General features: G+C 37.9%; 1 protein-coding gene and 1 long non-coding RNA gene across 3 annotated transcripts; one reads left to right on the top strand and one right to left on the bottom strand.

Annotated features, from left to right (window-relative positions):
* The first annotated feature begins 17 nt into the window (after nt 1–17).
* On the top strand, nt 18–17,789 carry LOC309512323 (protein NLRC3). The gene is made up of 7 exons (XM_082187855.1): nt 18–157; nt 1,512–1,932; nt 2,562–4,379; nt 4,836–5,009; nt 13,000–13,173; nt 13,429–13,475; nt 17,234–17,789. Exons 2-7 carry the CDS (start codon nt 1,514–1,516, stop codon nt 17,755–17,757), a joined length of 3,156 nt encoding a protein of 1,051 aa, XP_082043981.1. The 5' UTR covers nt 18–157; nt 1,512–1,513; the 3' UTR covers nt 17,758–17,789.
* LOC309512368 lies at nt 7,908–9,500 on the bottom strand. 2 transcript variants are annotated; one of them, XR_014210965.1, is made up of 5 exons: nt 9,107–9,500; nt 8,944–9,004; nt 8,679–8,776; nt 8,474–8,592; nt 7,908–8,366 (listed from the first exon to the last, which is right to left on the bottom strand). It is a non-coding gene; the product is annotated as an uncharacterized lncRNA (long non-coding RNA). The 2 variants fall into 2 exon arrangements; XR_014210966.1 differs by having other exon boundaries at nt 8,683–8,776; nt 9,107–9,493.
* Nucleotides 17,790–18,980: the final 1,191 nt, after the last annotated feature.

The following is an 18,980-nucleotide window of genomic DNA, read 5'->3' as shown; positions in this document are numbered from 1 at the left end:
TTGTTTAATTTGGACGACGGGGAATTGTTTTAATTTGGACTCTGTGCTTGTGTTTTGAGATAATGACCATAGACCTGCATTATATGACTGACAGACAAGAACTCAAAATTGAAACTACTGCGGAAAAAAAGACACCTACATCTTGGATGCCCTTGAGGTAAGCTAAAACATACCAAAAATTAATTTCAAAGTGAACTATCCCTTTAAAAGTGACTTTCTCATTAGCTACTAACTTAAACATGAAGTAGGCCTACTTAACAAAAAATTTACAAATCATTCAGCAACATTAAAATGGTCTTGAGACCTGTGAAATTATGTAACAAAGTCAGTATAGAAATGTCTAATGCATTATTTTTGGCACATTGGAAAAAATGTACATCACTTGTCAAAGACATTCATAAGCAATCATTCAAAGGTGCATCTCTTTCAAATGCAATATAAAAAATTTAACTGTACAGAAAATTAACTCTCGTCTCTGATGTTCTTCCTTTTGCTGACATTCCGTCAGTCATCTTCCTCTATATTCATGTCAAACAAATCTCTTCCTTTGGTTAAAAAGATGTTCAACAGAAGAGCAGCAGTAGTCAGCTGATGTCACATGGGGGCGCTGTTCTACTACAAACAAATGTTCAACAAATGATGAGCATTAAATAGATAAGCTCCGTAGATAGCTGGTCCAGCAAAAAGTTTCATTCAAGTTTTTGGTTATTTAATATAATTTATTTAATATAATTTATTAATTAATTAATTGATTAATTAAAGAGCTCAAGATCTCGGGAACAAGCCAATGATCTCACTGGACAGAAACTGACACTGAAAGTGACACTGCAGACGAGGAGGGATATTGAGAAGTACCTCCGATCTCCCGTAGACTCGAACAAATCATTTATGTTTTTCATGTACTGAACCTATGGAATGCTGCGCGCATGCGCGGTCAACACAAAATGAACGAATCACTCTCTGAGACAACTCGGTAGTCCCGAGTCATATTAAAGATTCGTTCAAAATGAACGAATCATCACTAAATACACACACACAAATCCATAGACAGTATATAAACAAATCCAAGACGATTCACACATTCACATTCAAGGATAAACTTGTACATTTTAAACATTCGAAGGTTTTTGTGCACAGTTGAATATCTACAAATTGTGTTTTGCATTTGGGAAATGTATTTTATGAATATGTAGAGTTTTTTTTTCTCCAAAACTGAGTACAATGATTCCAAAACTGTTATGTAACCCTGTTCTACTGAAGTATTATTGTTTTTTATTTTGATTTATGTTTTTAATTATTTAAATTTGATATTTAATTTAGCTGTTTATTTAATGTTCATTGGTATATTCTAAAATCACACAAATCAGGGTTTGGAACTATACAGTATTTAGATATGTTCTACATTTTAGTATCAGGGTTTTAAAAAAAGAAAGAAAATAAAACAGCTTATATAGAATTAATTTATTTTGACGTTCCTGTGGTTGACATACTGTATTCTAACCTTTTGAAAGCTATGGAAGGAAAGGAGAAGAGATGGAGAACAGCATCTCCAGCAACCAGCAGTGAGTCTATTAAGAGTACAGGCTCCATGTATGAACCTCCTAGATTCAGTGAAGGAAAGGAGAAGAGACGGGGAACGGCATCTCCAGAGCCCAGCTGTGTGTCTATGAAGAGTACAGGCTCCATGTATGAACCTCCTAGATTCAGTGAAGGAAAGGAGAAGAGACGGGGAACGGCATCTCCAGAGCCCAGCTGTGTGTCTATGAAGAGTACAGGCTCCATGTATGAACCTCCTAGATTCAGTGAAGGAAAGGAGAAGAGACGGGGAACGGCATCTCCAGAGCCCGGCTGTGTGTCTGTGAAGAGTAAATGCTCCATGTATGAACCTCCTAGATTCAGTGATGGACGTGGACCCGTGCCATTTGACCCCAGGTAAGACAAAGGTGCTGCTTCTGTGAACAGTATAGACTCTCCCAGGTATGATAGGACACTTAAAATGTAAATTCCTGACATGTCAGTATCGTGGCATATGCTCAAATTCATTCAGATGAAGTATATTGCTGTTTTTTTGTTGTTGTTTTTTATTAAGCTAAATTAAGGGTGTTCAGTGTTTCCCACCGGATTTTGTGAGTCTGTGGTTAGTGGACCTTGGACGTCTAGCTGGGTCCAGGGCATTTTTAAATTAAAAGCATGAATGTGGTGCACATTGAGAACAAAATTTAAATTAAAAAGCATGAATCTGGTGCACATTGAGAACAAAATTAATTCTCATTATTCTTATTACTACTACTGCTAAAGGAATATATTACTATTGTAATACAACTGCACTGTAAAATAAAAATTAATATTTAATCATAATATTATTATTAATAAATGTAGGCTACTTTATAGTAGAATTGCAATACTTAGCCCTATGTACAATACTTCATTTCCTTATTTTCAATTCTTAAACCAATTCTGATTTAAATATTCATTTAAATTATTGGTATAACCCTACCCTACTGTAGTATTGTGCGGTGGGTCATTTTAATAAAAAAAATGTAATTAATAATTTTTTCTAGTTTGAATTCCAGTTCTGTTGGTTCTGCTTCCCGCTATACTTCATCTGTTGATGTGCTCAAGGAGTCACACAAAACAAGCATGAAGAGCAAGTATGAGAGCTTATATGAGGGAATTCAATTACAAGAGAACAAAACCTTCCTGGACAGCATTTACACACAGCTCTTCATCATAGAGGGAGAGAGTGAAGGAGTGAATAAAGAACATGAGATCTTACAGCTGGAGAAAAATTACAAGATGTTCCAAGAGACTCAGGTTAACTGCAATGACATCTTTAAACCTCTACCAGGATGTGAGAAGCTGAAAAAAGACAAAATCAAGATCGTTCTTACTAGTGGTATTGCTGGAATTGGAAAAACGGTCTCTGTGCAGAAGTTCATTCTAGACTGGGCCGATGGAAAAGCCAATCAGGATGTAGATTTCATGTTTGTGCTTCCATTTCGAGAGCTGAACTTGATTAAAGATCACCAGTACAGTCTTCACAGACTTATGTTGGACTTTCATCCTGAACTCCAGGATCTGGACTCAAAGATCTTTGAAGTGTATAAAGTTGTGTTCATCTTTGATGGTCTGGATGAAAGCAGAATTACACTGTTGTTTCCAGAAATTGAGACCGTTTCTGATGTGAATGAGTCTTCATCAGTGGGTGTTTTGATGTCAAACCTCATCAGAGGAGACCTACTTCCCAATGCTCTCATCTGGATCACATCCAGACCAGCAGCAGCCAATCAGATCCCCTCGAAATATGTTGATCGGGTGACAGAAATTGAGGGATTCAATGATTCTCAGAAGGAGGAATATTTCAGGAAGAGAATCAGTGATGAGCATCAAGCCAGCAGAAGCATATCACACATTAGAAGATTAAGAAGCCTCCACATCATGTGTCACATACCCGTCTTCTGCTGGATCTCAGCCACCGTGCTTCAAAACCTCCTGAAACAAGATGACAGTGCAGAAATCCCTCAAACTCTGACTGAGATGTACATCCACTTCCTGCTCACTCAGATGAACATGAAGAATCAGAAGTATGAAGAGACAAGTGGGAGAGATCCAGAGAAACTCCTGCAGTCCAACAGAGACGTGATTGTGAAACTTGCTGAACTGGCTTTCAATCAGCTGATGAAGGGCAATGTGATGTTCTACGAGGAGGACCTGAGAGAGAGCGGCATAGATGCCACTGACACCACAGTGTATTCTGGGATTTGCACTGAGATCTTTAAGGAGGAATCTGTGATTCATCAGAGGAAAGTCTACGGCTTCATTCATCTGAGCTTTCAGGAGTTTCTCGCAGCGTTGTATGTTTTTTACAGCTTTATAAATGACACTTCAGATGCTCTGAAAGTGTTTGATTTGCTGCCAAATTTCCATAAAGGAGTGATAGATGTGGCTCTTCGGAGTGAGAATGGACACCTGGATCTCTTCCTGCGATTCCTGTTGGGCATCTCACTGGAGTCCAATCAGAGACTCTTACAGGGTTTGCTGACACATACGGAGAAGAGCTCAGAGAGCATCGGGACAATCACAGCTTACATTAAAGACAAAATCAAACATGAACAGGGTCTCTCGGCCGACAGATCCATCAATCTTTTCCTCTGTCTGCTGGAGATGAACGATCAGACTCTGTTCAAAGAGATTGTGCAGTTTCTGAAATCAAACAAAGACTCGCAGAAGAAACTCTCTCCTGCTCACTGCTCAGCAATTGCCTACCTGCTCCAGATGTCAGATGAGGTGCTGGAGGAGCTGGACCTCAAGAAATACAACACATCAGATGAGGGCAGAAAGAGACTGGTACCGGCTGTGATGAACTGCAGAAAAGCTATGTGAGTGTTTACATAGTAAAGAGTCAAATATCAGTGTAGTGTCAAATATCACATGTTATTTATCATAAGGTCACCTACTAAGTTTCATATCAGCATTTTCTTCACTTCCTGCCTGGTATTCCGATGGTCAAATTAACTTGGTCAGGATCATGCTTAAAATTCTCCAGGTTACTAACACATTCATTTATTTACTCTATGTTGGCCTACAATTTCCTAATGTTTCCAGTTCAAATATTTTTTTTGTGAAAATCCTGCTGCAATTTCTATATAAACTAAGTCTTTGCTTCTTTAATGAAATCAAGCAGATTAATTCAACCTATATGTTATTTGTGAAATTGAAACAACTAATTGAATGTTTGAATGCCTTCAGAATTGTACAAGTATGATGATGATTGACTAACAACCTGTTACAGATGTTCATTTCATCAACTGAAACAGTGTTTTACTCTCTTTCAGTCTTTCCGGCTGTAATATCACAGATCAGTGCTATGCAATCGTGGTGTCAGCTCTACAATCATCAAATTTGCCCTTGATAGAGTTGGACCTGAGTAACAATGACCTGCAGGACACTGGTGTGGAGCTCCTCTGTGCTGGACTGAAGAGTGCACACTGTCGGATGGAGATACTGAGGTGAGTAATACCTGGAAATGGAATTTCCACACTATTCCACATTATGCCACACTATGATACTCTACTTACCATAAATCTGTACAAAAACATGTAATGTGTGCTCTACTTTGTGATATTTCTCTTGACCTGCAGAGGACAGCACTGAGTTGTTATCTTAATACTCATGATTAACCGTTTGTTTAACGACCATTTTCCATTTTCAAGTACTTCTCAAAAAATGTGACTGCTGCTACCTAGTAGACCCACCAATAAGTGCAGTCATTTCCAGGCAAATGTGCAGATGAAGTGTTCAGACATGCAAATGTGCATAAGACTAGAAAATGTTGGCTGCATACTCCGTTTAGATCATGTGTACTGTGCACGAGACTGACATCTCTGGAGCATACTTTTGTCTTTGAATTTGTCTTTTGACTTTTTTAGTAAGTTTGAGTTCTAATGTGCGATTCTTGACTAAATAAATTAGCAATAAAGTCTGCAGTATTTAACAGATATTTTTTCTTTTATCATCATAACATAATCAATATTCGAATACAACCAGAAATCTCAGTCTGACTATTAATTATTCGGTAACACTTTACAATAAGGTTAATTTATTAAACATGAGTTAATGTATTAAAGGGGTGGTAAAATGCCCTTTTCACAAGATGTAAAATATATCTATGATGTCCCTAGAGTGTGTGTGTGAAGTTTTAGCGACAAAATACCCCACTGATATTTTTATATAGCAAGTTAAATTTGTCACTTTTTGAGGGTTTGCAAAAACGCACCGTTTTGTGCCTGGCCCTTTAAATGCAAATGAGCTGCTGCAGAGGGCGGGGTTTCAAGAGCTCGTGTGTGTTAGCAGCTGCTATTATCCATAGACAGTATAAGAAATGGACAGAGTCATCTCATTGGAACTCAATTGAGGCAAGTGAAGCCCATTTTCAGCGATTTTTTAGGACTTCCGTTCCTGACGCGCAGACTCAAACTGAGCTTGACGACGTATATGTGACGTGAGCAACCCGTCTGTCTTCTAGTGGCTGTGGCATGAGAAATCTGAATCATTCCCTTCCGAATCTTGCAGAGACAGAGATCGTGAGTAGGAGGTGTCCATGAGCTAGGAGCAGGATAAACTTTTGCTAGGTATTCTGATTAATTATTTTGTCATTTTGCCTCCACATCTCCCCGATTGCCCGTGAGCTTCTCCTCCCGTCAATACGGTAACTTAATCTCTCTACTGCGCGACAGAGAGTCGTGTGGTTATGACGCAATCGTTAGCCTACTTTTACAAAAACTGTTTTTACGGGGCCATAACATAAGCTACAAGGTAATGGGGCATTTTATACATTGTCGTGTTTCTTTAGAAATAAATAATGGACAAATGGAGTCTTTAAATGCCTCAGATGTAAAGTTATTCGCTGTCAAAGTGACGCCAAAATGAATGGGATTCAATGGGATGCTAACAGCAGGTGAAGTTCTGCTACAAGATGGTGGCACGCGGCCGGCTTCAACTTCCGGTCGACTTCCTTCCCGCTTGCTATTATCTCACGCAGACACACTAAAATGACAGAAACTGTTCTGCATTTAATGTTTAAACGGATTCAGACAAAGATGGAGAGACTCAAGAAGAAGTGACAACATGTAGAATGCAACAGCAGCCATGTCACCCTGTAGCCCAAGACCAGTTGCCCACTGAAGCTAAGCAGGGCTGAGCCTGGTTAGTACCTGGATGGGAGACCTCCTGAGAAAACCAGGTTGCTGCTGGAAGAGGTGTTAGTGAGGCCAGCAGGGGGCGCTCACCCTGTGGTCTGTGTGGGTCCTAACGCCCCAGTATAGTGATGGGACACTATACTGTCAAAGAGCACCGTCCTTCGGATGAGACGTTAAACCGAGGTCCTGACTCTCTGTGGTCATTAAAAATCCCAGGATGTCTTTCGAAAGAGTAGGGGTGTAACCCCGGCATCCTGGCCAAATTTGCCCAGTGGCCTCTGTCCATCATGGCCTCCTAATCATTCCCATATACTAATTGGCTTCATCACTGTCTCCTCTTCACCAGTAAGCTGGTGTGTGGTGGGCGTTCTGGCGCAATATGGCTGCCGTCGCATCATCCAAGTGGATGCTGCACATTGGTGGTGGTTGAGGAGATCCCCCCTTCTATGTAAAGCGCTTTGAGTGCCGAGAAAAGCGCTATATAAATGTAATGAATTATTATTATATAAATGTAATGAATTAACAGGACGTCTCTGAATGGTTAGTTGATGAATTTATGTTGCTGATGTGGAGTTAACTATCTTCAATTAGGATATTCTGTCATGATAAATCTATAAATCGCTCGTATAGGAACTGTTGTGAGATGCACACAGAGTGACTTTCTATTGCATGTGAAAAGATGGATGCTAAAGTTTGAGCTGACTCACAAATGTGCTCGACTACAACAACTTTTCCTCTTCTCAACATGGACTGCGTGTTCCCGGGGGAGGGGTTTATGTAAATTCTAGGGTTAGTGATGTCACTAACCCGGGAGGAATGTTGTGTAGTCCCTACCACTGCATGAAAATTGGGATTTCCGACCCCGTAAACGGCCGTAAATCTCCTTAATTTTCGGCAGTTAACGACAATTTACAGCCTGTGAACGTCGCGTTCGTCTGTGCCGAATATTGTAGGAAACGAACCATGACGTATGCAGAGCGCTCGCGCCGGAGGTGTGAATGGCTCTAATTACCATATGAATAGCAGCTCCCGCCAGAGAAAGGCTTGAATTTCCTCACTCACTATTGGTTGAACCCACGTGGTTTAAACAAGAAAAATCACTCGTGATTGGTTGGCAGATCTGTTACTATTGGTCACCCTCGCTCATTAAAAATTCAAAAAATTATAATATTCATATAAATAATAATATATAAATTATTTTTTTATATTCATAATATGCTATTCTGTGGTATATTCATGTCATTGTTAACCTATGGACTACACTATTATTACCATCAAGGACATGAATTTATAAAGGAATGGAAAATTTGCCAGGGACATGCTGTTTATTCAAAGAAAGAGCTTTATTAGCACAGACACAAAACAATATACACCTATGTACAAAGCATAGATCATCTGCACACACAACAAATTGGAAGCTCAGTGTCTGTTTTCATCTTCGGAGCTGTAGGTGACTAGCGGCGTTCTCTCTGAATTCGATCCACTTTGAAAACGTCTGTGGTGCGTTGCCCTGTATTTAGGAGTCGCCTCTAATCTCGACTGCAGCGTAGCACAGAGCTCTGTGAGCTCCTGGCTGGTGGTTGAACTTCATCGGACATCAGATCTATGGTGGCGCACTTCCAAATGCCCACGTCATCCTCACCTAGCACACTGTCTCGCTTCTAGCAGCTGTAAAAACAACCAATACAGACAATCAGTACTGTGATGCACTGTGAATGGACACAAAACATCTATTAATGCACGTGAAAAATAGTCACATTGACTAAAAATCTTACCCTCTTTCTTCTCGCTCGACTCCGAGCTGAACTCTTCACAGCTTCGGCCTGCAATGCCAGATCTGGTTGTTTGTACCTGAAGTTCCTGCGTACTGTCTCGTAGTATGTCTTACAGGCAGCTGGAAAACAATTAAATGAGAGTGATATGAATAAAAACAACGCAAGTCACAGTAAAATGAAACAAGGAGAAAATAGTAAAAGTTACTTACAATGTTGTCATGATCAGCGTCATGAAAATCTGGACTTGCAGACATAGCTCTGAGTAAATGTGAGGTTACGCCCTCGTTATGAGGCGAGGTTACTCTATGGAAACAAAATGTATGATTAAGATCGTAAACTATAACGGATCTATTTTCTTATACAAGAGAATAAAAGCATATTCTTTGAATCTTACCTTTAAAATGTTTGTAAGTTTTTATGAAAGTAAAAAAATAAAAGAATGTAAGATTCTTTTTTTTTTTTTTTTTTACCTTGATCCAGTTCGTAGCGCCCACAATTTGTCTCAGAGTTGTGAAGATGGCATACGGCTTCCTGTAAATTACAGGATTATTTACAATTATTAAACAAATAATAGCCATCAATCCCATGACCTCTTGCTTTATGATGAAATCATGAAAAACAGAATATTCTTACATTTCACAAGGCCTGACAAAATACAGCTGCAGGTAACTAGCGGCATTCTGTCTGAATTCGGTCCATTTTGCAGACGTCTATGGTGCGTTGCCCTGTACTTTGGAGTCGCCTCTAATCTCGACTGCAGCGTGGTACAGAGCTCGGTGAGCTCCTGGCTGCGACAGGACGGAGGTCGCACAATCCATCCAGACACCCCGCCAACGATGCCGTCTTCCTCATCAGACATCAGGTCTATGGTAGCACACTTCCAAAGGCCCACCTCATCCTCAGCTAGCACACTCTGTCTCGCTTTTAGCAGCTGTTAAAACCAATAAAGACAATCAATACTGCGCAATGCACTGCGTATGGACAACACACATCTATTAATGCACCTGAAAAATAGTCACATTGACCAAAAACGAATCTAATCTAATAAATCTTACAGTCTTTCTTCTCGCTCGACTCCGAGCTGAATTCACCACAGCTTCCGCCTGCAATGCAAGATCTGGTTGTTTGTACCTGAAGCTCCTGCGCATTGTCGTGAAATATGTCTTTAAGGCAGCTGGAAAACAATTAATTGAGAGTGATATTAATAAGAACAACATAAGTCACAGTAAAATTAATAAGAACAACATAAGTCACAGTAAAATTAAACAAAGGAGAAAAAATGCAACCGGGTGAAATTGCAGAAATACACACCGGAAGCAAACTATGCTTTTTGAAATTGGGGTTTTATTCTGACTGCTGTTTAAAATAAGTGACAGCGGTCAATGGAAGCATGTGCAATTAAACAGATAAAAGTCTGATTAAGAAAAAAGTTTGCCTTGTTTGAAGAGATTTCACATAAAAAAAATAAAAAAAAATAAAAAAAATTGTAGAAACAGTTTACAGTAAATTTGAAGATGACAATCAAATGTCACAAAAAGCTTAACCAGTGGATCAATGCCCAAATCCACAGAATACTTAACTCAATTCAAACTGAAATGCAGTGTAATACACTGCAACTGGTCAGATTTAAATTGATTTCTCCAAACCAAGATATGTTAGGCTACAATTAAATACGATAACACAAACTGGAATACTGCAGTGGCTGAGGTAACTTAGGCCTAAGTTACAAGAGAAATAAAAGCACTTTAACAAAGCCACAACCCACGTTTAATCATGCCATGCGGAACCAGAAATATGCATTTAACCATAAAGTTATACTGTATAATCACAGAATATAGATTCAACTCATTAACAGATTTATCAAATAAACATGCCATCAGTAATTTCCCCCATAAACCATAAAACGTACATACCCAATCCTTTACCGTCCGATCACCACGAGGTTCCCTCGTCACACATGCGCTCCAAATGAATCTATAAACAAAAATGTACACATCAAATGTTCTTTTAACTTCGCTTCACAACTTATTTGTGCATATTAAAGATATTGGAGTAATATTTACCAAGAAAGAAGAACGTATTGATCCGATCGATGCACGCACCGTCATGGAGCTCTCCTGATGAAAAATGGCTGCCGTTCTCTGGTCGCGCGCACGCGTCCAGCACAAGTGAATAGTATCGCGAGAAGAGAGGGATTTCTTAAAGGGGCCACAAACATTTTTAATGCAAAATAGAAACGAGGTACATTTTATGTAAACAACTCTAATCGTAGTTGTAACTCTATATGTACAGTAGGCATAATTCTTGTCATTGCGTATGTGTATGCAGCATGAGTCAAATACAATCTTCTGTTCGTGTTGTATTATGCACAGTGGTTGGGCAGATTGTGATGCTGTTTGCATGGAATGCACATTTTACCTTTGTGGCAAAGCCTGATTGAAATTAATTGTTGAAATAAATGGTTTTGTGTCTTTTTTTACATAACATTGGCTATTGCTAATGACACATAGTAACTAATCTAGCTACTTTCATTAAATATATCAATTTAAGCTAAAATGTAAGAGGGTCATTCTATGAAAATGTCAATTTTTCTGTCCCTAGCCTTTACAGAAATATTACACTTAAAAAACACTTTAGGGTTACAATTTCTTTACATTTTAAAATAAAACAATATGTTATTTGAACAATTACACCCTCTTGAGCCATCAATGTGGCAATATTTGATTTTTATGAATTATATAGAATTTCAAGCACCACAGAAGTGCTCGTCCCCACAGTCATGTACAGAGGGAAAATGCTTTATTTTGAGGTCAATAACAGATTTTTACACCATTTAAAATACAATCATGTATACATAACTATCAAATATATTATGTAAATGATATATATAAAAAAAATGCAGAATACATATTATAAAATTTATAATGAAAGTAGTGGTCCCCTGGAGTTGTGTCACTGGTGTTACCGTTAAACAAAAATCTCTTATTTTGAAATAAAAATCACACTGCTATAGCTTATGTTTGTATGCAGGCCTACGGAATTTATATTCACAATACTTAATAACTAATATTATTTTATTGCATTTATATTAGTTGTTTGAAGAGTTACAAAAAAGCGGTCGGTCTTAACACAAGTTTCAGCCGGCAAGTCGGTCGGACTAAAAGGGGGAAAAAATAAATAATTGGGTCGGTAGGCTACTAAATTGACAGGGTCGGCCGGGTTACGGCAAACAAGAATATTTTTAAGGATGGCCTTAGACTATTGTAACTCACTTTATTTTGGGCTATCTCAGGCCTCTCTCTCTCGTCTACAGCTAGTTCAAAACGCAGCGGCTAGACTTCTCACCGGGACACGCAAATATGAGTCGATCACCCCTATTTTATTCAAACTCCACTGGCTACCTGTCACATTCAGGATTGATTTTAAAATTTTACTATTTGTGTATAAAGCTCTTAACAAACCGGCCCCCCAATATCTGACCAAACTCCTCTGCCCGTACACTCCATCTCGTACTTTGAGATCCAGTGATCACTGTCTTCTCATCGTGCCCAGATCCAGACTTAAAAAACGAGGCGACTGCACTTTTGCGACTGCAGGCCCAAAACTTTGGAACAGTCTACCCCTCTATATCAGACTAGCTCCCTCAATTTCCATCTTCAAAACATCCTTGAAAACTTTTAATACCCCTTGACACAACTATTTTTTTTTTTTTTTAATTGTCCTGTTTCTGCCCTGCATTTTATCTATTGCCCTGTACAGCACTTTGGTCAGCCTTGGCTGTTTTTAATTTTGCGTTATAAATAAATATTGTATTTTTTTTAGAATTAAGTTAATACCTTTGAGTCACCTGGGATAAAACTCCCCCTGCTACCCTCATTTGCATTTGTAAAGCTCACAGCAGTCTCATTTACATGTTAAAGCATTAGAGGGAGGGGGGTCACGGGGCAAGCAAGTCCCACGTCAATTTCCGACAATTTCCGACAGTTTGCAGTGTTGCCTGTAAATTGCCGTTTGCAGTCGTAAACCTGAACTTCCACGACAATCTACAGCGCCGGTAACTGTCGAAAATCCCACTTTTCATGCAGTGAGCCATAGTCCTTTTCTTTAAAAGCAAATATCTTCCTTTGCTTTGAGCTTTGAGCGTTGTAACTTTGCAGATGTTGTTTATGCTCAAACAGCAACATTACACACTAACTAAAGTTAGAAAAGTGAAATCATAATCAACCACCCCTTTAACTAACATGAACTAACCATGAGCAATACATTTGTTACTGTTTTTGTTAATCTTTGTTAACATTAGTTAATAAAAATATATCTGTTTATTGTTTGTTCATGTTAGTTCACAGTGTATTAACTAATGTTAACAAAGTTTTTATAAAGTATTAGTAAATGTTGAAATTAACAGAGATTTACAAATGCTGTATAAGTGCAGTTCATTATTAGTTAATGTTAACTAATGTAGTTAAGTTAACTAATGTTAACTAATGAACCTTATTGTAAAGTGTTACCAATTATTCTTTATGTAGATTATCTGGCTGTATGGTGACAGAGAAAGGCTGTTGTTATCTGGCTTCAGCTCTCAGTTCAAACCCTTCACACCTGAGAGAGCTGGATCTAAGCTACAATCACCCAGGAGAAGCAGGAGTTGAGATGTTTTCAGGTCACCTAAAGAATCCAGACTGCAAACTGGTGAAACTCAAGTATGTTGCGTTTTATGGCACATCTATTTGTTACATCTGTTTGGAAGATAAATCAGGATTTCCAATAAAATGTAGTTGTAAAAGTACATTTTGCCATCTCTACCCAATAAATGATAAACCAGCTTTGTTTTTTATTGTCTGATTTGGTCTTAATAAAGAATGCTCATATGTCTATTTCAGTAAAGACATGAATGAGTGTGAGAAAAAGTGAATGAGCACTAGACCTTCTACATACTTTTTTTCTGTTTCTTGTAGTTCAGACTATTGTGGAGATTTCAGGATCAAACCAGGACTACAAAAATGTAGGTTTTTCCTCTTTCACATGTACTCACACACATTTAACATACATATTAGTATGACCTAAATCACATCTCCACCTACACGCTGACAGGTGACCCTCCTTGTGCACACACCTGAAGCACATGCACAGAAAAGGTCTGTCGTTTCTCCTGCTCTGCCCATTGCGATGGAACTGTCAATAGCGTTTGTACGGTCATGAAAAACCTGGAAAAGTCATGTAATTTTAAAATAGCAAATCTCTCAATTGATAATATTGGTTAAACAAACTACAATCCTTAACGTTCATTCTATCGATCCGACTGTGGCATTTAGTCAGATTTCGTTTAGCAGTGTTGAGCATTAGAACCAATCACACACGTTTTTGTTGCGCTAATGAATGTCATGGCCAATCAGAGGTTCAGATTAATCATCGCTGAAACAAAGAGTTTTGTTCGAATTCTCCCATCATAAACAACAAAATGCAGATTTGATGTAAGAGATTCATGTCGCAGTGTAGTCAGCTTTCGTGATTTTAACGGAAGTGTTTGTGAGAGTGCTTAGTCGCGCTAGATCCAAGTTATGGACAGCTTCACGATCGGTCACATTCTCTGCTCCCTTTCTGTTCACAGTTTATTCCAGTTAATATAATTTATTCATCATGCTGGTAAGATCATGTGAAGTCTTCATTTTCTAATGCGTAAAAAGCATTAAAATAATTCATAAATGGTTCTTAGATTGTTTTATCTGTGTAGCCAGAATATGACATGCAGTTTCCCCAAACACAAAAACATGTTTTATTACAATGTATTACAATATCAAGAGCATTACTTGACAGTATGGAGTTCTTGTTAATTTAATCATTTATGAGTAACATTTAACAGTTTGTGTAAATAATTTTTTTTGCTATTTCAGATGCAGCTTCTGATCCAAAATGTGCTTTTCACTATTCCCATAGTGTATGATTGCAGAAAAAAAAAATGTTTGTATTGAACATTGATAGAGCAACATATTTTGAGTGAAAATAAATCATAAAAGTTGTTTATTTTGTTTAAAAATCTGATAAATGTGTGAGGTGACGAGGGGGGCAGTGTGTGGAGTAAAAGGCTCACCAGCATGGGGCAAAAGGCACATATTATTTATACAAATACTTAAGGTAAAATAATGTTTTTAATAATGTCTAAGTTAATACTTGTTCAAAACAATCACTTTAGCAAAGTTTGTTATTTTCTTTGTACTATAAATTTTTGTTCAATAAATATACTGTAATTAAAATGCTAATATAAAAATATTTTAAAAAGTAAAGATTCGGAAAGCATTGAAGGAGATCCTAAAATAAATTTAATATAGATTTACTGTAGCAATAATAAATTATATTTTATTATATTATATCATATTTTTAAATATGATGGTTTCATTGTAAATATGGTGATTATCTTTAAGGTGGACACCCAACTTAATATATGATATTTACCATCTGAATCTAACCATGTCATGTCAACAAATGGAAAAGTCAGATATTTATCATCATGTTAATTATTGTGCCTTTTGCCCCAACAGCAGTTGTGCTTTTTACCCCAATTACCAAACCTCTAGATTTCCTTGAAGAGGTTTAACTAGATTTATATTTATGTCAATTTTATTTAGAAAAATATAACCATTATGTAAATACACATTTAACTAAGTTCAACAAACATTTAGAAAGCAAAGCACGCGCTCTGTCCCCGCAATTAATTACAACGGCACTGGCATTAAGTCCTCTGTACGCAGCACGCTTCTCTTTGGGAATCACAATTGGTGCGTCCCAATTCGCATACTATCCGTCCTAAAAAGTATTCGAAAATAGAATTAGTATGTATATCCCAAATCGTAGTATGTTGAAATGAGTGTTCCAAAGATACCCGGATGGTCTACTATTTCCAGTCAGAATCCAAAGTGCAAATCGATGCGCACTGGCTAATACCAGAGCCCTTAGCCATTCCATTCTCTGCTAATACTGTCTATGGGCTAATATCGCCCACAACCCATCGCGCGTTGGACGAGGATTCGGTTAGAACTACAAACACGAGTGAAAAATGTTAAAAAAAACTACAGACATGGAGGACGCGCGAGTCCGGCGGTTATGTAGAGAGGTTTAGATCTTTTACTGTCTATGGTTTAGATAAAGGGGGTTGAGTGATTATTATCAGTATCTAACCTGACGTAAATGTATTTATTCAATGTTGTCTGCATTATATTGCATCTGCAGCAGCATTGTGAACTTTTGTAAAGATACGTTTAGCCATTAACTTTTAAATGCATCATTATATTCAAATTGCAAACACATGAGAGTCTCCGCATGAAAGACCCACGACTGGCAGATCAACGTGCAACTACATTTCTCTTCGAAACAGTAGGAAATTAATTTAGATTGAATGGAGGATTTTAACTGTGACCAAATGATTGACAGGGCAGTTTATGGTGACAGGATGCACGCGACAGATCTGTCCGTTAAGATGACGAAGTAGTATGTCCCAAAGCTTGCCTACTCTTTTGCTACACACTCAAAAGTATGTACTTTTTCTAAACAAAAGGCGAATTGGGACGCAGCAAATGTCTGTAGCCTAGTAGCCTACTGAATGCGTCTTTGCGCAACACAGCTCTTTAAAACGCTCCTGGAACATGTGGCCAGCGCTCCCACACATTCCCCACCATTATCTAACTAACTTGCACAAATAAGATCTATCTAGCTATCTTCGTTGCCTTCAGTCCATTGAAAGAAAAGTGCTGCAGAAAGGTTCAGATGGGCGGGGCCAAAGCCAGACAAAAAGAGAAATCCCCAGCGTTCCAGAGAAATCCCCATTTATATTATAAAATATATTCAATCATTTTAGTGATTCTCATTTGCTACTTAAATCTACAACATTTTGAAAAACATAAAATATTAGATCAAATGAGCGCAACACCATTTAATCTGTTGTTTATTTTTCCTATTGTTTGTAATTTGCTTATTTCTTATTTTATTACTGTTTGTTTACAAAAATAATTGCCTAAGAAGTTTTTACTTATTTCTGTGGTTTTAAAATTACTGTTGGTTATTTAACATTTCGATGTGAAAGTTAAAGGGGAACTTGGTAACTATTTCAACTTAATAAATCCGTTTAGAAATCATTTGGATGGTTAAATAACCTGTTCTAGTGAGAATGGTGACTTTCCCCGCACCCCCCGGTGTTCCCCGCCGGAAAACCAACCTTGCAACATGGGGACTAACGTCCCGATAAGTTGCAAATAAGTCTCGTGAGAAGCGAGAACGAGCGAGAAACACGAACTGCTTTACGGCAATTCAACATAAACACACACGCCATATGATACTGTGTATGATGTATTACTATATAAACGTGTATTACCCACCTCGGTAGACATAGCTCCACATGATAAAGTTGGCCGGCTCCCATAATAACAAATGCACATGAGCAGCGGTAGAAAGGGGGAGTAGGGGGAGTTTTTTAACTACAGCTGTAGGGGGAGCTCGTCGAGAAAACACGCAACAACAAAAGGGAAAATCAGCGAAGAAATGGCTAGAGTTGCCATGTTCCCCTTTAAATGTCAAATAAGCTATTAAATGTTTAGCCATTTGCATCTTTCACCATTAAATCCAAAGTGTCACTGGAATTCATATAAGGGTTCTTTGAACAATAAAGCTGGATTGATTGACTATCTCAAACATTTTGACATTGTGGAGACATCCCCCTCAATGTCTTTGGTGGTTATGACCCTGTATCTATTGTTATATTTTTGTATTTAGATTCCTGTGATCTCACGCTGGATCCGGACACAGCAAACACTCATCTCGCTCTGTCTGAGGGGGACAGAAAGGCGACTTATGTGGAAGACAAGAAGTCATATCCTGATTGTCCGGAGAGATTTGAGCACCAGGAGCAGGTTCTGTGTAGAGAAACTCTGTCTGAACGCTGTTACTGGGAGGTTGAATGGAGTGGGGGGGCTTATGTTGCAGTAACTTATAAAGGAAATAAAGGAAAGAAAGGAGTGAGTGACTGTAGATTTGGGTGGAATGAAAAGTCCTGGAGTCTTTTCTGTACTCCTGATGGATATAGTGCCTGGCACGATAACAAGAAAACAGATGCAAATTTCCCATCAAAACCCTCGTACAGAGTAGCAGTGTATCTGGACAAGCCGGCCGGCACTCTGTCCTTCTACAACATCTCTGACACACACACGCTTGCGCACATATATACGTTCAACACCACCTTCACTGAACAGCTCTATGCTGGGTTTGCAGTTTATGGTTCAGTGTTTCTGTCAGGGTGAACAGCCTCTTATTATAACAAAAGAGACAGCAGCACACAGCTGTCCAGTGGTAACTAGACCACAGTAACTGGGGGGGCCAGGCAGGGGCCACTTGTGCTTTTAGGGGGCACACCTTTAACATTCATCTTAACCTATTTTCAGTATTATTTCAAGTCATTTTTCACCATGTCATGCATGACTGCAATCTCTAGAAAAAGCTAATAAATTATATTAGCTAAGCTAATAAAACAATTTCAATTCAAATGAATGTTTCATTATGTTTAATTGTAGTGTGATATAATGATCAATAATAACACATTTTTTGCATCTAAGCACATCTAGGCACTTTTTTACACCTGGGGTGGGCGATATGGCAATAATATCATATCACAATTTTTTTTTTTTTTTTGGAAAATCACGATTTTATCACGATTCTTTTTTCATGTTGGTTTTACTATTTTGCATGTGACTGAGCATTACAGCCAAACTAATGTCCCTATTTTAAAAGCAAAGCCTTATAGGTAACAAAATATAGGTAACAAAATATAAAATAAAAAAGAATGGCAGACATTTAGGCCAAAGTGGCGAAAATAAAAATCTTTGTCACTATTTTCTATGTTATTAAAAATTAAGAACGGAGATACATATTACACATACACAACTTAATATACAAATGAAATAAACAGTGCTTTATTTTTTTCAGCTATATGTGTATTTAACAGTATTGAAGAAAGTAATTAAATGAACAAATATGAAAATAAAACACAACAGACTTAAAGTTCTCAGTCAAGAGCAGTGAATGATTTCCTCTGTGTGTTTTGTTGTTTTATTAACATTAAAGGGATAGTTCTCCCCCAAAAAAGTCATTTACTCTCTTAAGTTGTTTTAAACCTGAATAAGTTTCTTTCTTCTGTTGAAAATAAACGTTATTTGAAAGAATGTGAGTAACCAAACAGTTGATGTACCCCTGTGACTTCCATAGTATATTTTTTTCCTACTATGTATGGAAGTCAATGGGGACCAGCAACTGTTTGGTTTTGGGTGAACTATCTCTTTAAGGACAAGCGGCAGCATGTTTATTATTAGGGCTACTGTCTCTTTAAGAACTGCACGCGACGCGTCTAATATACACGCATATGACAAGCAGATTTTAATTAAGTTTCTCTGTTTGCTTTCACTTTAGACATAACCAACTTTGTTTATGTAAACATTGTCTGTATTTGACAGTATTAGCGCAATATAAG

Source organism: Leuciscus leuciscus, assembly GCF_965113295.1.
Source record: "Leuciscus leuciscus genome assembly, chromosome: 13".
NCBI lineage: Eukaryota > Metazoa > Chordata > Actinopteri > Cypriniformes > Leuciscidae > Leuciscus > Leuciscus leuciscus.
The sequence above is the reverse complement of the archived record's forward strand: the minus strand, read 5'-3'. Positions and strand labels throughout refer to the sequence as shown.

Coding starts and splice junctions, on each gene's coding strand:
- LOC309512323 (XM_082187855.1), top strand. CDS start 1,514: ATGGAAGGAAAGGAGAAGAGATGGAGAACAGCATCTCCAGCAACCAGC. Junction 1,933..2,561: donor CCCGTGCCATTTGACCCCAG/GTAAGACAAAGG, acceptor AATTTTTTCTAG/TTTGAATTCCAGTTCTGTTG. Junction 4,380..4,835: donor ATGAACTGCAGAAAAGCTAT/GTGAGTGTTTAC, acceptor ACTCTCTTTCAG/TCTTTCCGGCTGTAATATCA.